Raw genomic sequence first — 17,370 nt, 5'->3', positions numbered from 1 at the left:
GCTTCAATGCTGATAGCTTTCTGCCAATAGATGGCTAAAGCCACCTAAAAGGAAATTAGTAGAATATTTGAGAATATGCAAAAGTTATTTAAATTAATTGATAATTTCAACTATCTACTCATGCAGATATTGATCCTTCGTTGGAGTGTACAGGAATTTGGGCTCTTGAGAATTTTGGTACAAAAACAAAAACCTTTGTCTTGTGCCAAGTTGATCTTATGCTGAATACGCTACTGTATACGTGCATATATTTAAATGCCTTGCCAATAAATTACTTTAATTCCTGAACTTTGAATCCATTTTGCAGGTTTTGGCAGGCAACGTTACATTGTGTGTATATCCCTTTGTTTTCAAATGAAAAGTGCGCGTCATTTTTCCAGAATGAAACCAATGTTCCCAATTTAATTAATTCAATATTTTACCTACACATTTGACTAGCTAAATTATTATTATCTTCAGGAAATTCGCTTAAATTGGGTCTTCTATAAATAGGAAGGAACTTGATAAAAACGTTGATCTTACAAGTTTATCACATCATTTATAATTACGAACAAAGGATGCGCGTAGTTTTTTTCACAGCCGTATTTTGATTTCAAAAGCGTTGAAAAAAGTTATTATTTGATTGTGAACATAACGCTTTAAGTTTAAGCTAGCTTTATGCTTGTGCATACTTATTTTAAATCTTCACATTTTTATAAAAGATTTCGAGGTAAACCTACTGTCCATATATGTACCTACCCATACACAGATTGAATAGAAACAAGGCGAAACTGTAGGACAAGTCGGTTTTAATGATGAATAGTTAATAAAAGTTAATGATGATTAGAAGCTACTCACCAAAACAAAAGCGCTTTTCATCTTCGATTGTTGTAAACGCCTTGCCGAATGATTATTATGAACTACTACTGAATACTCATCTAACAATACACATTTATATATGGGGGCTTCTCTATCTTGTATCACAACATAAGCACGATTAGAGATAAGTGAAACACTTATTTGCAGCCAGCAATTTTTACGGCAACTCAATACCGTACGCATGAAAAGTAAGTTCAAATAAATATCTATATCCGTGGGGTGGAGTAAACATTCGCAAATTTTCATTTTAATTACCAGGGTCGGACTCTTTTTTTGACTGTAGTTTACTGTTTTATGATGGTTCTTTAAGGTATTTGTTAGGGAATGCGGCAAGCAAAAATATATACCTACTGTGGATGGACTGTTCTATGAATTTTTTTTATTTTATTACATTAGGAACAGTGTACCAATATTAAAGGATTCTTAATTTAAACAAAAATTTCAAAGTTAGTAGGCACTTTCAGAATTGATTAGATGTAATAATAAAATCTTCTCATTATTGGCCGAATTCTTTAAAAAACACCAGGCAGTTGCTTCATGCACATGCCATGTATAATGCATCAAAAAGTTCTAGTAAATTAAGGTTCTTTACATGTAATTTTTGGCAATAAATTGCCGCTAATGCTGAATGTTTTATATCTATCTTCGCAATGAAGTGGTTTTTCAAAAATAATCTTAGTATAAAATCTTCCCAACTCGAGAATAGCCATCAGAAATAAAAAACCGCAAAAAGAATAAAAACATTGAACAAAAATTCTTCTCTTTCGTTTTCTTCCTTTTCAGAGGTCGAGAGGTGATTGTGGTTCACTCTTTCCAAAAACCAATTCTAATATGAGTTGTTAATAAAACTTGCTTAAAAACATTCTCAAATATAATAACAGTTTATTAGCTAATTTGAAGTCTTTTTTACGTTTTTCGTTCTGTTTCTTCAAAGCAAACCAAAAAATTATCGAGATAAAATATTCCTTTTTTTTCACATTGTTCTCATAGACCAGGAAGCAACCCTTAGCATAATTTTATTTCAAGTCGTTCTCACATTACGTGGCAATTCAAATTAAAAGCATTATTATTAAAAGAACCAAAATTTATTAAAACAATACATAGTTAAAAACCAATTTACTTCAAAATTTTGAGATTTTATATTGAACAAGAAAACTAAGCATCAATTGTGTAAAATGGTAAAATATACAAATTAAAAGTTTTTGAAATTTAAAGTCTAAAAGCAAATAGTAAAAATATCGGAAATAAAAGTTGCGCACTAAGATTATCATAAAGTTTTATATTTAGATGCACAATTTTTTGGAAATTTTAAACAAAACGGAATTAATACAAAATAAATAACAAAATATAAATATCAGAATATCATCATTCGATGCATGTATTCTACTCGTTTTTTGTTGCTGTTCGTCACTCTTTCATAAACACTCAGAGAGTCAATTAAATTAATATTCCAATGTCCAGAATTCTAACAGTTTATTTGCGAAATACAACATTATCTCCAAAGGAAACTGTTTCAATAATAAATTACTAAATCAGCAATGAAATAAAATAGAGTATTAATTGTTCCGATCAGAACAAAATCTTCATTAAAAATAAATAAAATATTCAATATTATCAAGTAAAATGTTTAAACAAAAATCTGTAGCCGATATCGATAATATTTATGATCCAAAAAAACAAAGGACTTGATTCGTTTGAAAATAGATTTGCAGATTTAAAGTGTTGGCTAAAACTAGAACTAGTCAATTGTCGCTCAATCTATAAGACAAATCCTTTTTTTGCTCATTTCAAATTTGTAAGTAGCATTCGGATCTTCAATTAAAAGTGAATTTAAAATTAGCTTGGAAAATTAGATAATATTGTACTTGTTACAATTAATAGATTATTTCGAAAGTTCGACAGTTTTGACTAATCAAGATTAAAACCTGATTCCATACACATTCTACCTAAAAGTAACTTTCTAATTGGAAATATTTTTAAATTCAGGCGAAGATAAGTGTTTCTGTGCAGATAACATTTCAGGTTGGATAAAGCTTTCATTTGTCCATTATCTGTACGCACCACTTGGCACATCGTTCCAGCAAATTATTTTGCGACAGACATAAGTAGACTTTTGATAAATAATATCGATACTACAGTGTGATTTCTAAGTTGATGCATTTTTGACTGCACACAGAAATAAATGAAACCAGTAACATTTTCAAAAGAAACCTAACAAATAAGAGTTACGTTGAATGTATTCAAATTAGTCCCCTTTCGCACGGTTTTCACTGAGTGTTACTGCAACCAGAACGCATGCGAAGAATGAAAAGTATCCGCAGAAATTACTAATCTCTGGTTTCAGTGTACTCGTAAACTAAACGTTTCATAAAACCCCACAGGACGAAATCGCAAATATTTAGGTCCGGCGACTTTGGTGGCCAATTCACTGAATTGGAAACATATTGTTCAATAACTTCAATAATTTCTTTCTGAAATGAGAAAGGGCCCCATCCTGTAGAAGCCACACATCTTGCCTAATGTTCAGTGGTACGTCTTGCAGCAGACCAAGCAAATCATTTTGTAAATGTAAACACTTTTTAGTTGTGAAAGAAAGGCACTTTAGAGCTAACGGTCCATTCCCACAAACAAAATATTCCCTTGAATTTAGGGATGAACCTGTCGAGAAATTCAGCTGCAATTTAATATTACTTTATTTATTATGTACACACAAAGAAAGACACTTAGAGCCAAACCGCAATTAAAAAATGAAGTTTCGCAGGCAAAAAACTATATTCTTTAAAAAATTCGTATACTCGGCCTTCAATTTTGCTTGGAAAATCGTCTATTCGGCATTAGTCTTCATAAATGTAAATTTTTTCAACTGATATTAATTTCTCAAACATTTTTATTCAAAAGGTTGCACATTGAGTTCCAACTCGTTTTGCTCCTTTGCTGTTTCCGCTATCCAATATGAGGCTAGAATAGTTTTTACACCTTCGTCTTCGGGCTTTTTACGCGTTTCAGAATATTTGCAAAATTTGAACACGGAACGAAGTTACGGGTAAAAGAGCGGAGGTATGCACAAATGGAGCAGTCGAACGGTTTCCAACATTCAGAGTTCATTATCTCCCAAACCGTTGCCAATGTCGATTTTTGCCAAGATAGCTCTAGCGAATAACCGTGGCAATCCCGAGCATTTTTTGTTTCTGAAATATTTTCAACAGTTGCGGAATTACGGGGGCAAATAAGTGTGTGAATGGAAGTTAAAGTCTCTCTGTAAATGTGGATTGAAGTTCAAGTCTCTCTCTGTAAATGTGGATGGAAGTTTAAGTCTCTCTAACTCTAAATTGTGTATACATTGTCACAATGGCTTGCCAAATGTGAAGGTAGAAACAGCCATACTTACAAACTGATGACGATGATAAAACACCGTAACGTATTTGTAACATTTTAAATGATAAACAGTAAAATTGACTGGAACCCAGGAATTTCTTTTGAACGAACTCTAAATTCCATTTTCTCCGAAACAATATACGAAAACGATGTTATTGAAAACTGGCATTTCGGTCTAAATTCGACTTTTAAGTGAAAAATTTTCGCATTTGCTATTTTGAAAAAATTCGAAAATTTCCAAAATTTGAAAAAAAATTGAATTGCAAATTTTTTTTAAGCCATTGAGTTGCTCCTAAAAATACATTTTTAGATTGAACAAACTTGTAGCAAAAGTGTGTTTCCAGGAACAACCGACGGTTCAGATCTTTGAAAATTTAAACTCCCCTAGCGCTGAAACGGTGACAAAAACGAACTTTGGCCCTGAAGCAGCTTTCTACCCCAAGTCTATAGGCTTTTAAAGAGTTTTTTAATTTCAAAAAAAAATATTGATAACTGACCGAGTTACAGGATAAAGAGTGGAAATATGTGCAAGTTTGAGAGTTTTACGCTTGCCAATATTCAGAGCCCATTTCATTCCAAACTGTTGCAAATTGTTGTTTTCTTATAGACAGTGTTGAGGATACACTTTGCACACAATCTGATGTTCTGGTGTGAAAATGAGGTAATCGAGGTAGAAATTCAAAGTATTTTGTTCGGGAAATCGTTCTTTCGACCTTAAAATCATGCTCTTCCAAGTTTTTCAACCCATTGCAATTTTCCGAGATGCAGTTTATATGAAAAATCGTACGTTTTTCAACAAAATTCCAAATCGGCCCGATATTTCCAGAAAATTTCTACATACGAAAAGATGTTTGCTCAAAAAAAATGCGACTTTAAATTCGCAAAGGAAACATTGATAACATTTGTCTTGAAAAATCGTCTTTTCGACCTTCAAACTCTTATAACCTTTCTCTATAACCTCCTCTATTTTCTTTATAAGTTTTCCAACTGATTTGAACTTTGCAAAATATGATTTTTAGACAAAATCACTAACTTTGGAACCAATTTTCAATAATCCAAATCGGCCCCGTATTAAGAGAGTTACTAATTTATTCATACTGAAGGATCTGATGCGCCATGCAAATTTTAATAACAGCATAATATTCATAATATGTGTGAGATTCGGGTTGGTATTTGCCATAATACAAAGTATTTAATTTCTTAAATTATTTATAAGATTAGGAAAAATTATCATTAGTAGACATAAACTCAGCACAAAGGAGGACTCGTGACCCCCTCTGGATCCGTCCTTGGTGTAAGCATTGGAATGTAATTGTATTTGTGAAAAAATGTGCATGTAATCAACTTTTATGGTATTGAACTGAAAATATTTTGTAACGACCTGATTTTATTATTTAACTAGTCTTTCTATTCATACGTACCTGGTCTATTTTTGCAAAATCTTAACTAGTTAACCACTTACTGCATGACTTTTTTGTTTTATCAAACTCAGGAGTTCGAAAAAAATATTTAAGAAATTCTTCTTAGCTATTTTTTTTGTTTATTTCATGTTATCGTATGTGTCATGTATGGCCAATATGAAACAATACAGTATGAATTTTAGAATAATTTCGCACTGATGATATGTTATAAGCTCTTGGATGGGAAAATTTGATCTCTTGTACGTTGACTTTTTCCAGTAAAACTGGCTGCATCGACTAACACTCTGCTCCAGCGATTAATTAATCTACTGCTTCTTAAATCTGTTTCTGAAAGTAACTATCGAATCTAAATCTGAACATTTGATCGTTCAACTTAACGCACAAAAATGGCATGGATCGAAAGCTTTGTTTGCTATTAGACTCGAAAACAACATCTACATTTCTGAATTATTTCGGGAATATCAGAGAAAGTGGATGCGCAGCTAAGTATTACCTCACGATTCAAAAGAAGTCTTCCATTCAAGAACGTTTCATCTCATGAACTATCAATCACATTCAACATTTTCATTCTACAAAGAAGACTTCTAAAGCTGACTAAACTTTAAACTATGTATAACGTAGTAGGTAAAGTAATGAAGAGGTGTACAAGTTAATCAGCATGTATTTAAATTTATAAAAGCTACATTTTATGCACTAAGTACATAGTGATTTTTACAACACTATACGGTATGGCGGCTATGCAAGTAATCTTCGATGTCTACATTATGAATTCCTCCAAACTGATTCAAGAGCAGGACTTGAGTTGGTTCAATCTTAGCGACGAAAAAATTATGACCTGAAAAAAAGGAAATAACAAAAATATATACAAAATTTAAAAATTTGGGCTTGTCGCGTGACTTACTAGATGGCCAGTATTTCATCGATGGATGACGTTCAAACAGTGCGCCTTGTGCAAATGTATGTTCATCTGTTGAGTTTTTCACCTGTAATTAAATTGATGTTTCAGGATCGTTGAGGTATAAACAATAACAATTCATGAAGAGAATCGGTGATTTTTATCATGAGAAACATCTACCTACTCTGCATTTGATTTTAGTATTAAAGGAAACTAGCGGATTATTTGGTTTTCCATATATAAACCACTGTTTCTGGAATCCTCGGGAATCTAATCTCGAAAAGTTATTTATACAATATTCATTTACTTCTACCTTTTCTACAGTGCCTGACAACATCACTTTAGCGCACCGCGGGTCTTCAGGATCAAAAGTTTCGTTGGCTGGGCACCTGTTAGTCTGAGCCCATGAAACCAATATTGTTACGTTGTTGTTCACCTAATGTAAAAACAAATAAATTTATTTCAAGAAATAATTTGCCATTTTCACTCATTTCAGCAGCCATGTAGAATTTTAATTTCAAATAGGTCTTCAAGTTTGAGAAATCTTATTGACTATTAAATTGTTTCTATCCCATGATTCATGGACTTGATTTGAAGATAAAAGTGTTTTAGTTTTATTTGTCTACTATTTACAATGAATGTCTTATTGGTAAAATCCATTATTTGTATTTTAGCTTTGAATTAATTGAATAAACTTTTAAACACTAAGAGAACACCGAAGAAGACGTTCATAATAAACAAGTTTAATACGTATTTAATTACAATCTTGGGTTCAGAAACAATATTATGTGCTCTTTTACTGTATAAGCTTGGTTAACACTTCACTCCATTAAATTTTATTTGCTTTGTAACCTTCGACAAAATACAATGAAATGACCGAGTTTTCCTACTTTGTCGACTTTGGATTTTTTCACCTGAAGCCCATTTCGATAGCTACGCTACCGTCTTCGGAGAAATATTAAAACTTATTCAGTATTAATCTTCCTCTTCGTTTTTAATTATAATTATTTTAATTGGCTTTAGTGCAGCTTTTTTATTCATTTCCAATAAGTTACGAGTACGTACGTCCATATCCTTTACACTAACATCCCGGTCGGTCAAATATAAATAAGGAATACCAGTCGAGTTGGAGACTGGACCATCACACATTGATTTCAATGAAACAAATGCATTTCCCTGAATAAATTTTTGTGTGGAAATTGTCGCTATCGAAACCCAATCTGTAAATATCCAAAATAACCACATTTAACTTTTACAAACGTTCTTTAGAAGCTCTAATATTAAATTACAAAAAAATCGATTTTTCTATTAGTATTTGGTAATTGCTTGTAAAATGTAATGTAAAATTCTTTATAATTACTTTTTTAGATGCATGAATTATTGCAGTTTTTTTTATCTTAAATCTGTTACAAGTTTATGGTAACAAAGTGGTAATTCTTGGTCTCGATTTTTTGAACCAATAACTTACATGCCGAGATATGTAGGAAAAAATATGTACGAAAAATGTATGAGAAATTATAAACTTGTTCAAAATTATGGTTTTGAAATTAAAGCCATGAGTAGGGAGAGAGTAGATTTGTCTTATTCGGATGAATCTAACTTTAGGTTTATCTTTTAATAAATTCTTTTGACTAAGTTTTGCTGTCTTTTCTGATCTTGTCTTGCTGCTTACCTGCATCATGAATGATGGTTCTCGCTATCTGACCATCTGAACTAGCATCAACTGCTGCCGGCCAAAGTATGGCAAATGATAGGACCAAACTTACCTAAAGTCGATTTATTATAGGTAGTACTATGTTCGTTCAACTTTGATTTGACTATACATTTGATTTTTGGGGATTTTTTTCGTTTTAACTTAAAGTTTAAACTAAAAGCCAATTTTACAAAATATGTAGTGTGTACCCTTTAAATAGACCATTATTTATTTTTTTTTTTTCAAATATTCGATAAATATTTTTCCTACTTGTTCTTGGTTAAAAACAGTTCGGACATTTTACATGTTTATTACCCGTAAAAATTCTTTACATTTTCAAATTTATCTTCGGCGGAGGATTAAAACTAAATTAAAGTTAAAATACAATTTTTAATCTTAAATTGTCCAGAGAGAATCAAGCATTTATTAGATAATGGTGTCAACTATATGTAATTAATCAATATTTATTTTTTCACATTTGTATTCACAATTATTTGAAGTAAAAACGTAACAAAATTAATCTAAAAGCTATGAACAGTGTGACTGAAATATATCTATCCCAAATAAATCATTTAATTAACTGGCTTACCAGAGAGAGCATTTTCGACTATTTCAATTGTTGGTACTGAGAGGTACTGCTTGCTGACAAATGTAGCTACGGCTGATGTAAAATAACTAGTCTTCAGTAACTCGAGTTGGTTTATATATTCATTGTTGTTTTTGAAATGTAAATGAGATTAAAAAATTAATATAAAATTTAGACAATTTTAACACGCTTGTTGACTGTGATCCTTGTGGAGATTTCGTACCAGGTACAGAAATTCTAGCAAATTATCGTTTATTGGGGTTAGTTCTAATTAGGTATTCATGTTTGGTTTATGGATATCGTTTAATACCAGATAAGAGCAACGGATTTTCCAATTTGCAGATAATAGAACTTGGATATGGTTATACATATGCTGAATTCATATTTTATTTCGGTTACACTTTCTAAAACCATTGGTATTTTCCATAATAGTAATTTTTATGAAAATATCTACATACGAAACCACATGTTCAAATGAATATCACGTCCTTAACAATTTTCACAAAAAAATTATAAAGCTTATTAGAGTTATAGATAAATACCTAAAGATACGTCGGGTGTCTGGATAAGAGTAAGTAGCGTAGTGTTTCGACAGCTGCAAGGCCTAATTTCCAGAAAACGGCTTTACCGGTAGACCTGTTTTTCCACTCAAAATTTGATTTAATATATGTTTTATCTTTCTAGGCACTTTAAAACGATAATATCTAATAATACAGGAAAAGCCCGTCAAATCTTAGAATTACCGTAACAAAGTTTAGCCAAAAAATATGACAATTTTTCAAAACGGGCCTGAAGTTTAAAGCAGCTGGTTTCTCTATCGAATGTATCAAGAATGATGGAAGGCAAATTTAATATTTTCAAGATTTTTGGATGAGTTTGGGCAATTCTAAACATTTGTCCTCATTTACTGTTCTATTATTATTTTTTCTAAAGCTGTTTTAATTAGTCGCTTTGAATTAAACTTCCATTATTAAAAAATTACCAACAAGAACTTAATGTAAAAAGTGTCTGGTTGCGATGGAATCAGCAACAAAATGTTGACTTTAATCGAAGATTAATTATAATTGGGAAAGATTATGCCGGAAATTGATCCAGATGGACAATCCGTTTTTAACAAACATTGTCTACGTTGTGCAGACAATATAAATTTTCCTCGTTCTCGAAAAAACACCGTTAGTGTTGAACAATCTAAACTAAAATGAAAGCTTTTAAAGTTTATAGACTGTTGCCATTAGCCAGACCATATAAAAGCATTGGATGAGTGAGATGTTGAAATAAGGCGCTTGATTTTCTTTGCCAGCTAGATAGATAATAACGGCAAATACTACAATTTCTCGCTTTGAAGTACTATTTTTTCCATCTGAAAAGTCGATAGTAACTCGCATACAAACACTAATATTCAAACCTTTTCGTGAAATTAAATTAATTCATTTTCAAAAATATTCTTTTTGAACATATTTCAATATCTGATCAAGCCTCATTCTATGATCAGACACGTGCACATGTTCGCAAAGTGAAGAACGGCCAAAGCTTGCAATCGTGTCCCACTAACATTAAAACTTGCTGTCGGATTTTCCTCAAAAACGTTAAAAATGTGTTTTTTCTTTTGCACCTTTTGAGGTCTTCTCGTTCTTCCTCATCACCCTTTACAATATTCCGCAATTCAGCAGCATGTCATTTCTAGCTAATAGAACAATAAATGTTTTGTGTAAATCATGAGCTGCTCTTGCATATATAATTCCGATTAAATCTGTCTGTTGTAGCTATTTAAATATCAAAACTCAGTCGCGGTTTTACAAAGGTCATAAAGATCTATCCCGAAAATTCCACATCATTGAGATTCCAGCAGTTCAAAGCACTCGATCATTTTTAATAACGACCGCCTTACGCTGAAGGAAAATAGAAGAATGTGGAAAAAAGAACAAGCCAATAATAATCTCAATAAAATACATTTAATATATGTAGCAACATTTACGCATTCACCTAACAGTAAATAACACTGAAGACAGATAGTTTTTGTACACACAGTTATGCTAGACATGGGCTTAAACATGTACGTATCGTTATACTTAAAACAATACACCTATATAATTATGTAATCTAGACGACATTCATTAGTTAATAAGAGCATAGTATAATTGTTTAACAAAATACAGATTGTGGCCCGTTTTACGAACAATAAAGTCAAGCATGTTGATTTCGATGAAAAAAACTAAGAACCAACAGAATGGTGTCATCAACTGTTATTAATGTGTGAAATTAATCTATTATTAAAATTACATCATCGACTAGGCCTCATGTAAAATTCAGCTGATAAATGAACGACGGTTAACCCTGGTACCATCCATCATCAGGACAGTTAGTAAAACAGTTAAAAAGGTTTAGCCTAAAAATACATAATATACTTAAATAAGTCATATCACATCGAATTCATTTGAAAGACTAGTGCTCACAAAAGTGTATGAAACATGTTTTGTTTAATTCTGATCGAAAATGAATACTTTTATTTGAATTACTATAGTTAATAGCAGATCGTTGTACAAATAAAGCGATAATAAGACGGTAGACGGTCACCTAGACCTGAGCTCTAAGAGATCTAGCAACACATAGATAATCACCTAGAACCGACACAAGGGACTTTATTTAGAAGCTGTTTTTCTTGGACAAAATAACCAAGTCCTACATTTTTCGGTTTTGCTACTTCTTCTTGGTTTTTCTACCATTTGGTATGCAGGAACAAGTATGAACAAATTTGAAACAAATTATAGAAGGAATTAATTATCTAGAGTATCTGATTTCGCAAGTACTCAGAACGATAATATAATTTTTGTGATACAAATTTTGACTATATCTAGACACAAGCGAATATTTTTGAGTGGACTTCTTGCTTTATAACGAGTCAAATTATTATTAATTCAAAATGTAGAGCCCAGCTTAAGGCTTTATCCCGCTGGTGTTTTAAAAAAGTTAATTTAATTACAAACAAATTTTAACTTATTTAATACATAATTACACTAAGCTATAGGTGTTTATAAATCGAAAAAACGAAAAGAATTTGTAAAATTCCATCATTTATCTGAAGATATAAAAATGAATTAGAAATACTTAGTTTTTCAACATCTTTTTCAGCTAGGTGTGTTTCAAAAATATTCGCTTTTCAGTCAGAAATACTGCGAACCTGCAAACAAATTCCAATTGTTTCGGATAGTATTCGCACATTGCAGTGGTTCGTCCAATGAAATTGGATCATTCGCTCCTTTTCGCACGATTTCTGACGAACACAGTTCGGACGAAAATTATTTGCCTTGGCCACAACTTGCCATTAATTTTAAGTGAAGATTTTAATGTTGATTTTTCTTCTGATTGAGCTCAAAACTTAAAGCAATTTCTTGAATCAAAGTTACAATTAAAGATGATAAATAAGATTTTGTAAGATTAAATAATGATATCTTAAATACCAGCGAGTCAACTGCAACTATTGAAGAATATTAAATGTTGTACTTAAGTAAAATATAAATTTTACAACGAAATTAAATTACATTTTACCTATTCTTGATCCATTCATAAATTCCTATTGCCATCATGCGTTAAACAAGTTCATTATTATATGGTTTCTATAAATAATATAAAGTTATCACTTCTCTCGAGCGTCCGATGACGCACACCTTTTTTTATTTTCTTCTCCACTTCACTATGTGCTTAGCCTGAGATGGTTGCAAACGCTAATAGAATTAAATATACATCATTTGATTTAATATCTGCTGGTAAAGCGGGTAAATTTTTGAAAATATTACAGACACCTACGGGGTCACAAAATATTCCCGTAGCAAAATAAATATCTAGGTCAATGTACTTCAGTGGTTATCGTTTTGTATACACTGTTTTAAACAATAATTCTTCAATGTTTGCTCCATATAACACGTTAACATTTAGAGAAACTACTTTCTTGTGCTAAAAATAAAGTTCAACCACACATACACACAATCAATTCGGCTTAAGCCCATTTTCGCTAACAAAAACGTTGATAATGAGCATTGTTGAGAGCAGATTCGTTCTCGCTTCGTTATTAATTCTAGGGCAAAACAGACAAAAACTTATACCATATCACAAACTTGTTTCGAAAACTAGGTGCATCACATAGATCTGTAAGGACCCTGCATTTTCAGGTACTGTATCACCAATGAAGGGCCACCCAATACAATTTCCGCTGGAATTTGGCCCAAAGGGCAATTTTCGATGCTCATAATTTGCAAATTTGAACACAGCGCCAGCTCGAATGGTAAATTGTTAAGATTGGGATTGTCGTTGACGTACAGAGACTCTAAGTTTTCTAATGTGCCTATTTCCTCTGGTAGATAACTCAAGAGGTTCTCTCCAACGCTCAGGAATACCAAATTTGTCAAATGGCCAATGGCACGCGGTATTATAGTCAGCTGGTTGGATTGCACAATGAGCCGTTGCAGATCTTTAAGATAGCCGATTTCGTTCGGAAGTTGCTCTAGTCGGTTTTCTTCTAAATCCAATACTCGAAGTTTTCGAAGGTTTCCAATACTAGGTGGTATTCGCTTCAGAAGATTGTTAGAAAGAACTAATACTTCTAACGCTTGCAGACACTGGACGTCGTCTGGCAGTTTTTCTAGCTGATTGGTGCCTGGAAATTGCCATTTTTTTAATCAAATGAAGTTTTACAAGTTCAACGCACATTATACATATACATGTAGGATGTTCCAGAATAAGTAGACAATCTCTCGAGTTCGGATATAAACGTAGAAGGTTATTTTACAGCTTGCTCATAGAGGCAGACCTTCACAGAAAACCCTTGAACTTTTTTTCGCAAAAAAATACCCACTAAAGCAATTTTGATTTATTTACTTTAGCAGGTACTGACTAGCTTCAGCACCATAATGCCAGTTTTCCGGGCATCTGGGTTGTCCTGGAAAAGTTTTAAATTTGTTCGTGAAGTTTCGCAAGCACACATGAGTGGCTTTAGACCTTCAGAAGTTTGTGCGACTATATTAGTAATAATATCTCGTGTTTAATAATCGAATTCAATCTGAACTGTTTAACCTGAATGCAATAGCATTCGCAGTATTGATATAGAATGCAGACAGTCTAGTTAAAATTTTATCCAAGGCATAAAATAAACAATAGACGGCAGACTCGAAAGTCGATATGCTCGTTCTTTAGAAGCACCTACATAAATTTGAACCGCTTGACATGAAAATAAAAATTATGAAGCAAAAATAGGCAATTTAAAAGTCCAACCTAAATTTGCATTCATATACAGGATGCTTTTTTTTTAATATCGAAATTGTTTCGATTTCTTTTCGATTTAATATAATAGGAATTCATCCATGCGGATGATAAATTATTTATCCCTGCATAAGGCCACACTTTTTTTCTCACTTTGAGTCAATATTGTGAGAAGAGATACCAGCTTACTGAAATTGTGTTAATAATTAATTGGGTATATCTATGCCGTCGCGCGGTCATTTATGTGCCTTTAATATGACCAATTTTTTCCTTCTTTTAGTCTCCAGTGAAACTCCAAAATCAGTATGTTTCCTGCCGATAAACTCTCTCAAATTGATATAAATAAAATCTTAATTATTTTTTATATCGTTCCTTTTCGTCTTAAATTCGAAGTGCTCAACAGAGTCCCAAAAACATCGAAAAAACTTTTTCCATCCGTCATTTTCATATCTTTTTAATTCTAATTTCGAATAACGAGTTGGATAATTAACACAAGATATTCTTAAAAGGTGAACGAATTAATTCGATTCTTTGCATAACGGAATTATTTACTCTTCAAATTTTGCTGCTCTATATCTGTGCTACAAGCTTAGCTATTATTAATCGCCTTGTGATGTCCCTGCCTAATTTAATATTATGCTGTATCTTGTAACGGGTAAATGGGCGGAAATAAAGTTTTTGTAGTATTAACAATTTTTTAATCAAAGTAACATGTGATATAATGTCCAAAATAAAATCCAAACATATTAAACAAAAGGTACATCCAAAGTAATTAGATACAAATAAAAGGTAATTTTTATTCATATTTGTTGAAAAAATAAAATACATTTAAATCAGGTATCCCAGGTTCAAGTTCCTTTAGTTCTGCCACCATCATCTCAAAGTGTCGATTAGTTTCAGTTATGTTAGTCAACTCATAAAAGGACAAAAACTCCGATTTATGTTTGAGAAATAGTTAAAAATTCTGATTTAGCAATGAAAAATTTTGAAATATGATTAAAAATTCCCAATTATAGTCGCAAATGAAGGCATTAGTTTTGTCTTTTTCGGGTACCAGTCACTCAAAAGAAGCTGTTTTTATTTTACTACGGCAAAAATGAAATTTTATGCAATTGCAAGCGGAGCTCTCAACTATTTCATTACTGAAATTTAAGAAAATATCCTCTGACTCAAATGTTCTCAATTCCAACTCGAGAAATTGCACACTTTTGGAACACTCTAAACTGCCCTGACTGATTTTATCTATAGTCAGTAGCGGAGAATATCAAAAAGGGGGTTTAGCATGCATAATTATGCTTCAATCAATTTTACTATGCTTTTGAATATGGATATTTTAATTTAGAAAACATTTTATGAAATTTCTCGTTTTTCTACTCTTTTAATATTTAGCACAAACCTGATTTACTATGCTTAACTCTGAGATCATTATGGCTATTCTAGAGCCTCGATGATGGTTTGAATAACGCCGAAACAAAGAACATGTTTTCAAGAAAAACAGTGTTTCCTCCACAATGTTTTTGAGCGGTAACCAAAAAATACTTTATAACATAATAATAAAATCACTTGGACCATGGTCCAAAGTGTTATAATTTCTTAAAAAACTAGGATCTGAAGAGCAAATGATGAAATTTCATAATCTAGAAGTTCATTAAGGTGGCTTAGAAAAAAATCTGAAGAAACTCAACTATTCTTAACAAAGTGATAATTGATTGAACATTTTCACATTTAAAAACGAAATCTCACCTAAATTAAGTTCCACCATGTTAACCCAGGTTCCAACATCCAGAGGAAGAGACATTAATTTATTTTCCTTCATGTTCAGTTTTGTGAGCCTTTTGGCCCTGGAAAAAATTCCATAAGGAATCTTATCGATTTGATTGTGTTCCAAATTCACCGAATCTACATCAGTAAACTGGGATGGACCTCCAATGGGAAAAGCGGAAAAATTATTCCTTGATAAAGTGATGCTCGACAATCGCTTTAAACTTGAAAGAATGCCTTCTGGTAATTGGCAGATTGCATTACCCTCCAGATTAAAATCCTCCATCTCACGGCATTTTTTTAAGGTCGATGGTATGCAGGTTAATCTGTTATACCTTAAACCTAGCCTGGTAAGCTGTTGGATATTTCCAATCGATTCTGGGATATCCAGTAGCTCATTGTGTTGTAAATCTAGAGTACTTAGATTTATACAATTTCCAATCTCTTCTGGTAGATGCTCCAGATGATTGTGGCTCACATCAAAAGTACCTAAGTTTACCAAGTGCCCTATCCCTGAAGGCAATTCTCTGATTTTATTCTCCCTCAAGCTGAACATGACCAAGGCAGTCAAGTTGCTTATTTCATCACCTACATACCTTATTCTGTTAAACCTTAGGTACAATGTTGTTAATGATGTTAGGTTGTATACTACCTCAGGAATATCGTTCAATTTATTGTGTCTCAAGTCTAGTACTTTCAAGTTTTTCAGGTTTTCTAATGAGTCTGGGAGACTAGTTAACGAGTTTTCACTTAGGGCCAACATTTGAAGACCAGTGAGGCTCCCTATCTCACTTGGCAACTGAACTAGCTTATTGCCATACAAGTAAAGCTCTACTAGATGAGTCAAGTCTCTAATAGTCTGAGGCAGGTGAGTAATATTTGACTTACTCAAATCCAGTCTTTTTAACCCTTCATCTCTGCACCTGATGAACTCCTTGCTCACATCCAGATCAGCCTGTATTGGCGTTTTGTTCTTCTTGGCAGTCGGTTTGAGCTTATTTGAGTCTGGGTGTTTCACAGTGACAACTTTTGGTCTTGACATATCGCCACTAAGAGAACCAGAACTGAACTTTTTCTGCTTTCCATGATCGAACCCACTGGCCAAATCCCTGTCGAGCATATTGTCTTGCTCTAATAAATTGGTACTCGAGTGGTTCATTCTTCGTATTCGTTCACTACTTTCCCATGTTTGTTAGTGCTTTTTAACAAAACCCAACATGGGGTAGAATCCAGATGAAACCTAGTTGAACTATTTGCCACTAAATAAAACTGTTGGGTTTGACTCAGTGCGATCAATTGTTAATACTAGTTTAAACACAGCGCTGTTATTTTCAAAACAACAATTAAAATTTAATGTATTGTCTCCACCCAATAATCAGAATGCAAAAGCCAAACAAACGTCAGGTCGTTTTGATGTTGCGCTGTTCGGTTGACAGTGCTGATTGTTTCACCGTGGATCTGGCAATAGCGCAACACAGTGTAATCTTTTTCTTCATATATCTATTTATTTCATATCAACATAATCAGT

At 32.5% G+C, this 17,370-nt stretch overlaps 3 protein-coding genes across 3 annotated transcripts in view; all 3 read right to left on the bottom strand.

Moving 5' to 3' along the window:
- LOC109544120 (protein CREG1) overlaps positions 1 to 1,049 on the bottom strand; it is a gene marked incomplete in the record, with an annotated part of 5,063 nt that extends 4,014 nt beyond the window's left edge. Inside the window, 2 exon segments of the mRNA XM_048667118.1 lie at positions 1 to 44; positions 838 to 1,049. Coding sequence (XP_048523075.1) covers positions 1 to 44; positions 838 to 1,041 — 248 coding nt within the window.
- Positions 1,050 to 6,297: 5,248 nt separating this feature from the next.
- Positions 6,298 to 8,942, bottom strand: LOC109544121 (protein CREG1). Its single transcript, XM_019914162.2, has 6 exons — positions 8,832 to 8,942; positions 8,222 to 8,315; positions 7,615 to 7,769; positions 6,863 to 6,985; positions 6,556 to 6,637; positions 6,298 to 6,489 (listed from the first exon to the last, which is right to left on the bottom strand). Exons 1-6 carry the CDS (start codon positions 8,841 to 8,843, stop codon positions 6,374 to 6,376), a joined length of 582 nt encoding a protein of 193 aa, XP_019769721.1. The 5' UTR covers positions 8,844 to 8,942; the 3' UTR covers positions 6,298 to 6,373.
- Positions 8,943 to 10,764: 1,822 nt separating this feature from the next.
- Positions 10,765 to 17,247, bottom strand: LOC109544117 (leucine-rich repeat protein soc-2 homolog). The gene is made up of 2 exons (XM_019914157.2): positions 15,825 to 17,247; positions 10,765 to 13,479 (listed from the first exon to the last, which is right to left on the bottom strand). Exons 1-2 carry the CDS (start codon positions 16,999 to 17,001, stop codon positions 12,962 to 12,964), a joined length of 1,695 nt encoding a protein of 564 aa, XP_019769716.2. The 5' UTR covers positions 17,002 to 17,247; the 3' UTR covers positions 10,765 to 12,961.
- Between the last annotated feature and the right edge of the window lie 123 nt (positions 17,248 to 17,370).

This window comes from Dendroctonus ponderosae, unplaced genomic scaffold (assembly GCF_020466585.1).
Source record: "Dendroctonus ponderosae isolate FM_Combo_2020 unplaced genomic scaffold, Dpon_F_20191213v2 Dpon_F_20191213_1, whole genome shotgun sequence".
Classification (NCBI taxonomy): domain Eukaryota; kingdom Metazoa; phylum Arthropoda; class Insecta; order Coleoptera; family Curculionidae; genus Dendroctonus; species Dendroctonus ponderosae.
Note: the sequence above shows the minus strand (reverse complement) of the source record. Positions and strands in the feature narration are given on the sequence as shown.

Excerpts from the sequence above, each read along its gene's own strand:
- LOC109544121 (XM_019914162.2), bottom strand. Across the intron at positions 6,986-7,614 it reads TTAGTGTAAAGGATATGGAC|GTGAACAACAACGTAACAAT; the intron begins GTACGTACTCGT and ends TTTTTACATTAG. Across the intron at positions 6,638-6,862 it reads TGTCAGGCACTGTAGAAAAG|GTGAAAAACTCAACAGATGA; the intron begins GTAGAAGTAAAT and ends ATTTAATTACAG.
- LOC109544117 (XM_019914157.2), bottom strand. The coding sequence starts at position 17,001 with ATGAACCACTCGAGTACCAATTTATTAGAGCAAGACAATATGCTCGAC. Across the intron at positions 13,480-15,824 it reads CATGGTGGAACTTAATTTAG|GCACCAATCAGCTAGAAAAA; the intron begins GTGAGATTTCGT and ends GGCAATTTCCAG.